The sequence below is a fragment of the Pterocles gutturalis genome, unplaced genomic scaffold (genome assembly GCF_000699245.1).
Source record: "Pterocles gutturalis isolate BGI_N339 unplaced genomic scaffold, ASM69924v1 scaffold7505, whole genome shotgun sequence".
NCBI lineage: Eukaryota > Metazoa > Chordata > Aves > Pterocliformes > Pteroclidae > Pterocles > Pterocles gutturalis.
In genome coordinates this window covers 1-11,687 of record NW_010140642.1, presented here as the reverse complement: position 1 = coordinate 11,687, position 11,687 = coordinate 1, and the positions used below count along the sequence as shown (strand labels likewise).

Genomic DNA, 11,687 nt, shown 5'->3' with positions numbered 1-11,687 from the left:
GCAGCCCGGGTCGCCCCGCCGCAGGCAGGGTTCTGCTCTCGCAGCATCCGCTCCACGGGCAGCGGGCTCGGGGGCAGCCCTGGTGTTGGGTCTAAGGACGGGCAGAGCACTTGAACACCGAGACCGAGCAGGGAAACTGCGAGTGCTGCTAATGACACAGCCCTTCTATTGTCCCAGCGAGGTCCCTCAGACAAAAGCAAGCCACAAATGCCTCTGATCTCATCCAGAAGCTCAGCATTTTTCCTTCTAAATATTTAGGCTTCGTAAGACTGAAATCCCCGTGACTCCCAAGGCAGAGTGTTTACTGGTTACCAACAGTTGCTAATGATAATTTGAAGAGACTTGATAAATCCCACAGAACCAGGCTCAAAAAAAAACAACCTCCCACCAAGGTTTTATCTATTTACTTTTTTATTTAAAATTCCACCACTTCAGTGAGACAGCAAAAAAAAAAATTCAGTGTAAGCTCCCCTTGCCAGCAGTTAAACAGAGCTCACACATTGCTGCAGCTGCACAAAGGGAAAGGACCCACGATTGGTTTCTGCTTCATTAGACAAAACACAATGGTTACAGAACAGCAAAAATCAATAGGGAAATATCGCAGCTTGTAACGGAGACGGGAGGCTGCAACGGCCGCATGTACCGAGGGACCAAGGGCTCAGCAGAGTCCTCGTAACACACCGACCCTTCATTTCCGACTGCCCGTGCCAACAGGTTTGGTCTGTAACCCTCAGCGGGCACCCCACCCCCCGGGGTGCCCACCACCTCCGCTGACCCGCCGTTCACACCCTGGTGCTGCCGGGAGGACCCCTGCCGCGGCTCCCCCAGGGAGCAGGGACCAGGACGAGTCTCTGCGGGGCCGTACGGAACGGCGTGCGCTCCTGCTCCGGGGACCAGCATCCCGGTGAGACAGGTCTGTGCCTCGATCCGTTCCCGATGGGAGAGACGGAGACCGGGAACTGCCCAGATGCTTGCCATCATAGACTCATTTCCATCCTCAACACATCCCCCCCAGGGCACACACCCTTCAGCTGTGTTCCTCCAAAGAGAAACTCCCCGTCCCAGGGCAAGAACGAGGAACGGCGGGAGGACTGGTCAGGCTGCAGAAATGCATTTAATGAGCCTGCGGTTCTTCCCTGCCCACTCCTCCCCCCTGAAAGCCCTACCGTAAGAAAACCGCCTTGCTTCCCCACTTGCATTATAAGTAATTCTGAGCAACCCCAAGGGATCCATCAGCTGTCAGGTTGCCAGAGAAACATGGAGAATATGTAGGCCATAAAAAATCAAACTAAAAACCAAGCACCTAATTAGTATGCAAAAACAGAAAATAAAAACTGAACAAGAGCAAAACACCGAGCGAAAAGTAAAAATAAACCAGCTCTCATCTGTCCTGAGAGCAAGTTCAGAAGTGGCCTGGAAATGTCTCAGCTCCAGGCTCCCGCTCTCTCAGCTGTCTGGGATCGACAATCCCACAGTTCAGACACCAGTTCAATGTCAGAAATCCCCCGCCAACCCCCAGGGTCCTCAGCCAAACCGCCCCAACAGGGACGGGGGCTCCACAAACCCGCTCCCTGGAGGGGCAGGGGCTTGGCCGTGGTCTCTGCTAAAAGTTCAGCAATCTGTGCTGACAACACCCGCAGACAGAGGTGCACACCTGCTGCAGAAATGCATTATCACCAGGCTGCAGACACGCTCCGTGCTGCTCCGACCCAGCAGGAACCGTTTGGGCCCCGTTCCCGTGATTCCCGAGGGCCACCGACACGTTCAAGGTCACAAGCCTCTAACGCCGGCAAGCACGAGAGCTGGGAAGAGGCGACGAGAGCGCCCCAAACACCATCTCCATCACCCGTGTCATTAACACGCCACCCGTGGCCTCTCAGGGCAGAGAACGCGTCACAGCCAAGCACCCACCCTGCCGTACAGCCCGCGGCCGGGGAGACACGGTGCAACGACGATGCAAGTCACCGCCCGTGAAGGAAAGAATCAGATGAGGTTTTAATGCTGCTGCCGTCTGATTCAGCTTGGGATGTAAATCAGCAAAGACAAGAACGCGAGGGGGGCATGTGCAGCAAGGGGTGCAGCAATGGATGTGAGCCATGCCCTACACTGGAGACAGACCGTTGGGAGGCAGGAATTGTCGAGTATCACAATTAAAAGCAGAACAGACATCCCATCCGGTCCCCTCTGCTAAACCAGGGGCACCCCGAGGGCAGCACGGCTCCCTGCAGCTGGGGGTGCTCCCGGTCCTGCCCCGTTCGCCGGTCCTGCTCTGCCGAAGGACAGCGGCTGCAGGTGAGAGCCAGCGCTCCAACACCATCGCTCTCATTCAACACCAGCATTAAAAATAACAAGCAGTGCTTTAAAACTAGGATTGCAAATCACAACAGCTACATGTGAAAGCTACAGAGGATACTTTAATGCCATAATCCATATTAATCTGACACTAAGAACAAGACAAATACACCACGGATACTAACACGGTGCAGATGGTGAAGCGCAGGGCCGTGTTAATGAAAGATGGGACTCCACTCTTCTTCCTTCTAGCACGCAGATACACTTCCCTTAAATATTTACTCTAGCGTTCATGTCAGCAGAGAGCTCCAGCCAGCCTGCAGCTGCCGGCAGCACGAAGTGATGCTCCACAACAGCAAGTGTCCCCACCCCAGGGGAAAGCCCACCTCTCACCAGGGGGATTCCCGCCCTGCCCAGACCTCAGAACACCACTCCACTGCTGCCTGACGATGCTCAGGAGGTCAGGAGAATTACACGGGGAAAGCTCATCCTATAAAGCGGTGACCAGGCTGTCCCTGGCAGAGGTGAGACACAGGCACAGGAATATCTCAACTCACCCTTTAGGATGTGTCGAACGATTTTAATGGAGCTGCCTCTCATGTTCAGAATCTGATGGACTCTCTGACGGATCTGATTGGGGACAGGAGAGAAAAAAAGTCACCTTCAATACAACACAAAAGCATGCACAACCCCCCTCTTTCCCACTTTCTTTGAGGGAAGAGCAGAATCCCTGAGCACCACAAAACCCAGCCCAGCCTTGCTAGTCCAGAGCCCTGAGCACGTAGCCAGAAACATTCAGGAAGGGATGCAGCACAGGTACGAGTAACCACGGAATGTATTCACAAACCCCAGTGTGCTCATGCCGGCAGAGATGCCGGATCTTGCACGGATTGAGAAAAGTCACCTGCTGTAGTGTGTGCCTTCCACTGCCCCCTCAGCAGCGGTGCAAACGGGGACCTTCCATTCCCCACTGTCCCCTCGCTCACGGCAGATTGCCTGAACTCGGTGACAATGACCAGCTGCTGTACCCACTACTGCCCTCCTCGCTGCCAGAGCTTGATGCAGCTGTATGGACACACGTGCGACAAGCAGGAGGTTTCCTCCCAGTAAAAGAGAGGATGATTCAAGGAGATGGGATTTGGAAGGATTTAGGGTCTTGTTTGCATCACGGATGGAAACACAGGTGATCTGCCAGCCTTGCACACAGCTTCACCTGGGGAACGTTGGCATTGCAGATCTCTGCCATGATGTAACAAATGAGCTGCAGAACGAAGAGACCGGCATCCAGGCGACGGAGATAGAATTCGTCTTCCATGTCATCGTCTATTATCTCTCCTCGACGCACCATGTCCTGCAAAGCAACACAACGAAAAGGTGTGATGACTGTCTCTCCAAGTAGTGGCAAAGTGTTGGTGATGTCTGCTTCTCCAGAAATGCTTTGCTCCTCAGACCATTCACATCCATGTATTTCTCACCAAAGCAGCAATTCTTTTAATAATTCATTTAAATTCACAAAACATTTCCTTCCATTTTCCACAAGGTTTTGCCTTGGCTGGTTGTGAAGTGTGTCCACCTGCAAATTAAAATGTTAATTTAAACATACAAATTACATTTCTAAATTGAGCACTTAGAGACTGAAGGCAGAACACAACACTGTATCCGTTATTTACAAGTTCTTTGTCAAAATGGAACAAAAAACCTGCTCTTCTGCTGGCCAACTGAGGGTGCTGTTAAGCAGAGCAGAACGTGACTCCAGAGACCCAAAGACCTAGCAGGGCTCCAACTTTATCCTTGACTGAAGAATGAGAAAACAGGTCTGAAAATTCCGCACAAGCACAGCCCCACCACGCCCAGCCTTGCTCTTCCAGCTTCGTTTCTCAGGGACGCTGACGGGGCCGAGCCCCAGCCGGGCTGGTGGTAGACCACCACTGCCCGCTGCGGGCACGCGATGGGGCGTTCCTTCCCTGCACACACCGCGTTCAGAGCAAGACCTGCCTGAAGCGAGCCCAAAGACAGCAGGAAGAGGCCATTCCATCCGCCTCGTTCAAGAGCATCTTCCTCAGAACCCTGGGAAAGCAGCGCGGCACCGAGCCCGGAGCAGCTCCCTGACGACGGAACCCGCCATCCTCGCGGAGCCCGACCGGCCACAGCCACTGATGTCATCGGTGACCTTCTGCATTCTGGGGTTTGTTTTTTCGTTTTGTTCTTAAATAAAGGAAGCAGCTTGTCAGACCCTGCTAGCTGGCTGCAGCGCGTGTGATTTATTATGCAGGCGGCTGGCAGGTGGGCACACGCCAGCGGAGCAATATTTTCTCATTAGAGCCATCACCGGCGCGAGCACCGTACCTGCGCCACTCAGCACCAACCGCTTCCTCGGGGCGCACGCACTCCAAGCAAACACTCGCAAGGTCACCAGCACCAGAGCTGATGCAGGCTACCCGATTCCCCCACGCTGTCAAGCCCAGTCCTCCCATCTAATTACAGGTAGAGTCTTCCAGCCATAAGAGGGAAAATTAACCCTGTGTGCTTCCCACCGCAGAGAGTGTGATGGATGCTCGCCCAACAGAATCACACGCTGCAGCCTGAAAGGGAGAGAGAAAGAAACACATTTCCTTTCCTCCTAGAAATCCAGCTTGCCAGTGGAAGAAGTTAAGTTTAAAAACCAGTGCCTGGTTACCAGCGCCACGAAGCCAGCAGCTCTGGGCAGGCTCCAGGACGCTGCAGCATCAGGACCTGTGCGCTCCGGCATCTGCACAACTGCCGCTCGCTCCAGGTTGTCCAAACCATGGGCGCAGGTGTGACTGGGCAAAACCTGCACGCAAGCTCTTGCCAGTAATAAGAAAAATCCCATTTTGTGCAAGGAGTGACTTTCCTCCCCCTGCATCCATGCCAAACGGCGTGCATCTGATCAAATCTGGTCTCAGGGCGAACCAGCGCTGAGTCTGGCGAGAGCTGGCAGCCGGTGACGGCAGCGTTGGAAAAGCCCACCCCAGAGAGCCGGCAGCTCCCGAACCGCTGCTCACCCTCCGCACCGCACGCAGCCCTGCTGGCTGCTCTTCTCACAGCGCTGAATCCCTGAGCAGAAAACCACGAGCAGGCCAGGATTTTGACTCTCCAGAGCAGGGAACAAAGACTGTGTCTGCTCTGTATTCTGATCCGAGCCTGGCCATCACAGGAGCCGGATCCAGGTAACCGCTGTCTTGATTGCACGGCGCAGGCAGCCGTTAGAGCAGCCCCTCGACAGAGAAGCAAGATTACTTTGTGCTAGTAAATTAAGCAGATATGAATTAGAAGACAAGTACAGTTTTAAGGTGCTTTTCCACAATCTTTTTTTTTTTTTTAAACCACAGCCACCCTTCCAACGCTAACCCGCCTCCCCGTACAGTACCAAGGAGCCACCTTTACACTTTGCCTCTCTTTCAAAGCTGTCAAGCTGCTCCCCTCCAAACGAGCGCTCAGATGCCATTTCTAATCTGCCAACAATATGTGCTGAGATGCCCCTTGCTGATGGGAGAAGACAGCAATAAGATGGGCTTCTGTGAAGCTAAAATGAGCTTCTCTCCCACTAATGAGGCAAGACTGACAGGCCTCCAGGTGTCAAGTAGAGACTCGAAACCTAAAGACACCGTGGCTCTGCCAGCGCTGTACAAAACATCACGTCAGTGCCGCGCAGCCACCGGCGCAGGGCTGGGGGTCCTCCGCATCCTCCTCCTCCCTCGCCCCCCACCGACCTCCCGACGCTGGGCCGAGCAGAGGGACGGGCACTGGTCGGGAACAAAGAACCCCGCCGGGATCCTGGTTAACATCCTCGCCGGGGGACAGCGAGGCCACGCCAGGTCTGGGGAGATGAGCAGGGTCCGGATGGCCGGGCACCAAAGCAGTGACCGTGACTCATCTCCTACACCAGGTACAGATCCTCCCCCCTTATTTCCTTCCATCTGTGTCACCGGGGAGGGACAAGTGGTGCCAGCCGTGCGCAGGAGCTGCTCTCAGACCAGCTGCACCCAAGGTCATTGCTGAGCCGCTGGCCAGAAGGACACACAGGGGACAGGGACTGACGCCTGCAGCGGGAGAGGAGCCAGCAGGAGCCCGGGGTGACGTCAGACCATCGCAACGAGCCTGCTCAGGACCATCTGCCTTCAGCTCACAGCTGCGACGACGACGTCCCCCAGAGCCTCGTTCACACATGGAGGCTGCAGACGCCACGGTCTCTGCAGCAGGGTGACCACAGGAGCACAGACCGGGCAGGACTGAGCCCTGGGCAGGAGCGAGGCCAGCCAGGCACGGCTCCACTGCGGCCAGGACAGGTCACACCAAGGTGACCAAAGAGCTCCCAGAACCACACAAGAAACCATCAGAGCCCTCTTCCGAGGGAAGGACTTTGTTCATTTCTGCCCGACAAGCAGAAACATGCCTGAATTCCTGGAAATCGAGCCACCAATCTGCAAGAGCTGAAAAGCTCATTGCGAGTGCTACAAAACACACCGTCGCTTCCGCGTCGGGAGAACAGCAGCAGCTCCTGCCGGAGCACGAGCTCGGCTTCAGCAGCAAGAACCGGCAACAGGTTCTTGTCATAGGGCAGCCGTGATACCAACAGAGCCACCAGCCACCGGCCTCGGCAAGAACGCTCAAAGCTCGCCTCGGCATGCTGGCCGCGTGCTGGAAGAGCTCCTAGTGCAGCCAGCGCGATCCAGCCCCCCTGCGTGACCGCAGCCGCGATCTCCCACCCGCATGAGCCCAGCCCTGGCAGGACGCTGCGTCCCACCCTCCGTGCAGCGCCGGGCAGTCCCGTCTGTCCAAACCGAAGCGCTGGGCTAGAACAAACTCCTGCGTTGGTTATCCCAGCCTGTGGTCACTGCGCTCATCCTGGGAGCCCCACCTCTCCCTTCCCAGGATGGAATGATTTAACCGTAGCACAATTAGCATGCAATTTGTAAGTCATTATAGCGCAAGGTGTCTGGTGAGAATATTTTATCGAAGAAACCTGCTGAGCATAATTTTCTGTGGAACTATAAAAACATTAAACCATCTCCTGTCTTCTCCCGACATTTTTAGAAATCACTAAGGCTATTGCTGCCGCCTGTAATTATCCCTCATTTTAAAGGGAGTTAAAAGCCACAGGGTTTTGCACCATTTGCTACAGAAAGAAGTAAAGAATTTGAGGGGGACAAGACGTTTTCTAGGTTTCAATAACTAAAAACTCTGAGAAAAGTGCTAAGACAGGCATCAGGTGTAGCAACAACTGCTCACGGGGACCCTACTGCTGGGTTTCACACGGCAATCGGGGTAATCGCCAAGTTCTCGGCTCTGATCACCCCTGAACAGATCCCACAGCGGCAAACAAGCAGGTAACACTGAGAAGAAGGGAAGTTCTCCCTTCACACCTCGTCCTGCTTCCTTGTCCAGGTTCAGGGTGCAGTTCTTCCCCAGCTGCCTTCAGAAATTCCTCCCGTCCCTTCCGCCCTCAGCTATTCCCACACCTTCACATCCACAGGCTGAAGAGCTGGGCTGAAACAAGCTCGTGGAAGTAAGCCAAGCTAAAAGAAAGCAAGAGGAAGAGAGCTGCAAGAGCAGGAGCTTCTTATGCCAGCTGCGCTGCTAAAGATAAAACATCAGGCACGACACGCTCAGTCGTTCCTGGTATAATCGGGTTTTAGCTCCTCGTAATCCAAGCCTTACACCAGGATCCTGTCGATCAGACCCGAACCTCGCTCTCATTGCTGCAGGCTGAGCCTGCAAAATCTCACCAGGCAGCTTTTGGAGCAGGGAGAAAGGTGAGGATCTGTAACCCAGATTTTTGGGGTACAACATCCTCTACTGCAAGAGCAAGGTCAGGAGCCCCCGGAGTTCCTGAAGGACCAAGTGTCCGTACCATCCACTTCAACGATTCATGTGCCACCCCAGAAACACTAAAGCGCTGCATAAATCCTGTCACAGCCAGGCACCGCTGCGGTTTGACAGAGAGAACGAGGGCTTTTGCCCACTTGTGCGTGGGGAACCGCCTGAGCCACCCCACCTCTCAGCAGACCGTGTCCCACCGGCCACCTGAGGACACTACAGACAAAGTAAACCATAGTTCCAGGAGTGTCCCAAGCTAGGAAGGACCCTCAGCAGTGTATTTCACCCACCTTGTGCTCAGTGCATCGCACAGAGGAGATGTTTCTGCCAAATCCTGTTACTGGCTCTAACAGGAGGGATGAACAGACCGTTTACTCAGCCGCCCCAGCCCACGGACCTGCAGCAGCACAGCAGCCTGCTGGACCCAGGAGGAAAACCTGAGGTTCCTTGGGTTCTCTTCTCGTGGGCACCAGTAGACATGAATAGGTTAATATTATTAATTAAAGAGCTTCTACACAAGATTCTTTGTACTCAAATTCCCTTTGCCCCTGTTTTGTGCTGGCTGCTGGCTACACGTGCTCACGTTTGCGGACTGCTTCAGTTGTTTTTGGATAAAGGGCACGCACACGAGCTCTGGGCTCTGCGCGGCCACTGCAGGACTTCATCCAGAAAAATCCCTTCTGGTTTTTGAGTTCCGAAACCCACACACCAACCCTGAAATGTAAAGAATAAATAACCTCTTGCTCTGTTGCGAGGAGGATGAATGGAGCGTGGAGGGATGGCAGGAAAGGGTAAAGGCTGTTTTTCTCCAGGCCACCGTTCATTTGTGAAGCCGCAGCTGTCCATATGGAGCCTGAGCGCTGGCAGCAAAGCGATTCCCTTCATCAGTCACCCGCGTGCCCGTTTGAGCAGCAGCAGCACTGCCGAGCTCCGATGCCCTCGCAATGTCTGCCAGTGCCCGGAGAAGTGGCCTTGGCCGCGGGCAGCCAGCTGTTTGTCAGAGCCTGGCAGGGGGCTGCAGCCCGGGGCACGCCGAGCTCACCCGCGCGCGGGGACGGCGGCCGCAGTGATTACTCTCCATCAGCGCTAATCAATCTCACGCCCTCTTCAGTGCTGATACAGATAATCTTGTGGGAAGCTGGCCAAGCTCGCTAACAGCTCTGCAAGCTGCTTCCTGACTCCAACAGCTCGCTCTCTTTCAAAAAGTCTGTTCCAGCCTCAGTTCCAAGAGAGCACTGCATGGTACCAGGGCTCGTGTCGTTCAAAACGATTCACTGCTGGTGTGCAGAGAGCACGCCAGCCTTTGGCTGCAGCCTCGTCTAACTAATCAAAACAGAGGCTTTCTCGCAGCTGATCAGAACTCTAAAGACCAGGGTAGGAGGCCTCGCACATTATCATGTAATTGTCTCTTTGCATTTCACTTACTCTCCATCTGCCAAACCAAGCAAGATTGCAGCCAAGTAAAAGCGAAGGCAAACTGATGCACAGAATTAGGGCCTCCTAGTAAAATTCACCCTGAGAAAACGCCAGAAGCACTTGGTGAAGAGAAGGGCTCAGCCCATTCCATCTGAGGTTAACGGGAACTGGAGAGCAGGGCAGCACAGGTATGAAGGCACGGCTCAGAAGAGTGACCCGGCTGAGCCAGAAGGGTTGGACAGAGGACATGCCTGTGCAGAGCTACTGTAGACATGAGCTGGCAAAACTTAAGCAATACATACATGTTTCTCTCCATCGATCTTCTTATCAGCCGCCTGCATCGCATCCAGGTACTTAAAATACAGTTCCATCAGCCGATCAACCTGCAAGGGCAGAAGAGAGAGACCTCAGCCAGAAAAAAGAACAATGCAATCATCTTCAATCCTTCATGCTATGCTGTTTTCCTCCCAGCTGCAGTCCTCACAGGGTACTGGGCAATTCTGTCACCCACAGAAGGAACACGCTACTGAAGGACGGTACAAGCGCTGGTCGGCTGAGCACGCCGAGTCTGCAGGCACTTGGACGTAATCCCACATCGCAATATGGTCTCGTCAACTCCAGCTAAAAGACACGTGTCCCTGGCTCGCTCTCCTGGGCTGTGGCTCTCCAGTTCTCCTGGTTTTTTCAGTGGACCTTTCTGTCTGTGCTGTTATGTGCTTATGTTAAATGTATCGGCCACGTTACGGCTCTCCTGCTCTCCTTTGAACTGTACGAGGCCACCGAAAGCCACTCCAGTAAAGGGAGATTTTCTGCAGCTAGCAGAACAGGTTACGAAAAACACCTTTAAAACACACTAATGAGGAATACTAAGGAACCAGTGTTTCCCCAGTGGTGGAATTTACAAACCCCTCAGGAATTGCTACTTTGCAAAAGCTGCTGTTTCTGTTTCAGAGCTCTATCCACCACCATGTAAATATTTGGGAAAGAATTTCCCAGAGTAAACACCGCTAAAGCGACACATCCTAGGAGAGGAAGGGGGACTGTTAAACGTGTACTACAGCAATGCCTAAACTCTCTGCGGAAGAACTTTGCTGAAAACTGGCAGCTTTCCGCAGCGCCCTGGTCTCACAGAGCCAGCGCAACGGGACAGCACACGACATGTGTTCTGCAATCGGGCTTCGGCACAGACACAGCCCAGGACCACGAATCGCTGGCACCAGGCGCGAGAGCACCCGAAACCAAGCGCACCAGCGATGTGGGAGGCTGAGCACCAGAGACATCTCCATTCTCCGGTTGTAGATAACAGCACGAATGAGCCAACAGCGGCCCGGGAGAGCGCAGGTCTCCGCAGGCAGGTACGATAACGGCTTTTCAGTTACCTAGCGAGTGCAGGCGGGCACCCCGCCGCTATGGAGCATCCTCCCAGCCCGGGAGCTCAGTGGCTGCAGATAGCATTCAGCGCTCACCTTCTCGCTGTCGTTCTCCGTGAATTTATTCAGCAACCGCGTCCTCTGCTGCCCTCTCAGGTTTCGCAGAAGGGAGGCCAGGATGGAACAGACATGTTCTGGAGATACAAAATGAAAATTGCACGCCGAGATCAGAAACAGGAACTTATTTTCTCTGTAACATGCCATTAAATTCACTATGAGCACTCCCACACACAGCATTGGTAAGCGGAACCCTGGTTCCTGCCCATCACCGAGAGCAGCAGCCGCGTTCCAGGGAGTGCAGGCAGCTCCACACCCACCGCAGAGCTCACCTGGGGCTCTGCTGCGCTTCTCCTCAGTGGCCTGAAAAAAGCACCTTATAAAAAGCACCAATCCTACTCTGGTCCAGGGCCCCTGCCCAGCATCCCCTCCCTCCCAGTGCCGGGCTGCCTCCAGAATCCCGGCTGAAGCTCTGCCACCCCATCGACCCACAGTTTGCTGGACAGGGAACAGTCACGGGAACAGGAAAGCTCGAGAGAGGAGCAACTGCGCCAGCGTGCAGCTCCTGCATGGACGCGGCTGGTGTCAGCGAGATGAAACAATCCTCAAACAAACCACTTTTATTTACAGAAAATCCCGTGGACTGAACACGTATGTGCCACAACAAACCGGGAAGGATCAAACAAACGTGTTCTACAGCCCCTCGGGCGCACG

At 54.3% G+C, this 11,687-nt stretch overlaps 1 protein-coding gene across 1 annotated transcript in view; it reads right to left on the bottom strand.

Annotated features, from left to right (window-relative positions):
• LOC104469288 (beta-catenin-like protein 1) overlaps window positions 1–11,110 on the bottom strand; it is a gene marked incomplete at its 5' end in the record, with an annotated part of 12,920 nt that extends 1,810 nt beyond the window's left edge. Inside the window, 4 exons of the mRNA XM_010083743.1 lie at window positions 2,850–2,922; window positions 3,506–3,643; window positions 9,849–9,929; window positions 11,013–11,110. Of these exons, the coding sequence (XP_010082045.1) occupies window positions 2,850–2,922; window positions 3,506–3,643; window positions 9,849–9,929; window positions 11,013–11,110 (390 nt within the window). The remainder of the gene's footprint in view (window positions 1–2,849; window positions 2,923–3,505; window positions 3,644–9,848; window positions 9,930–11,012) is intronic.
• Between the last annotated feature and the right edge of the window lie 577 nt (window positions 11,111–11,687).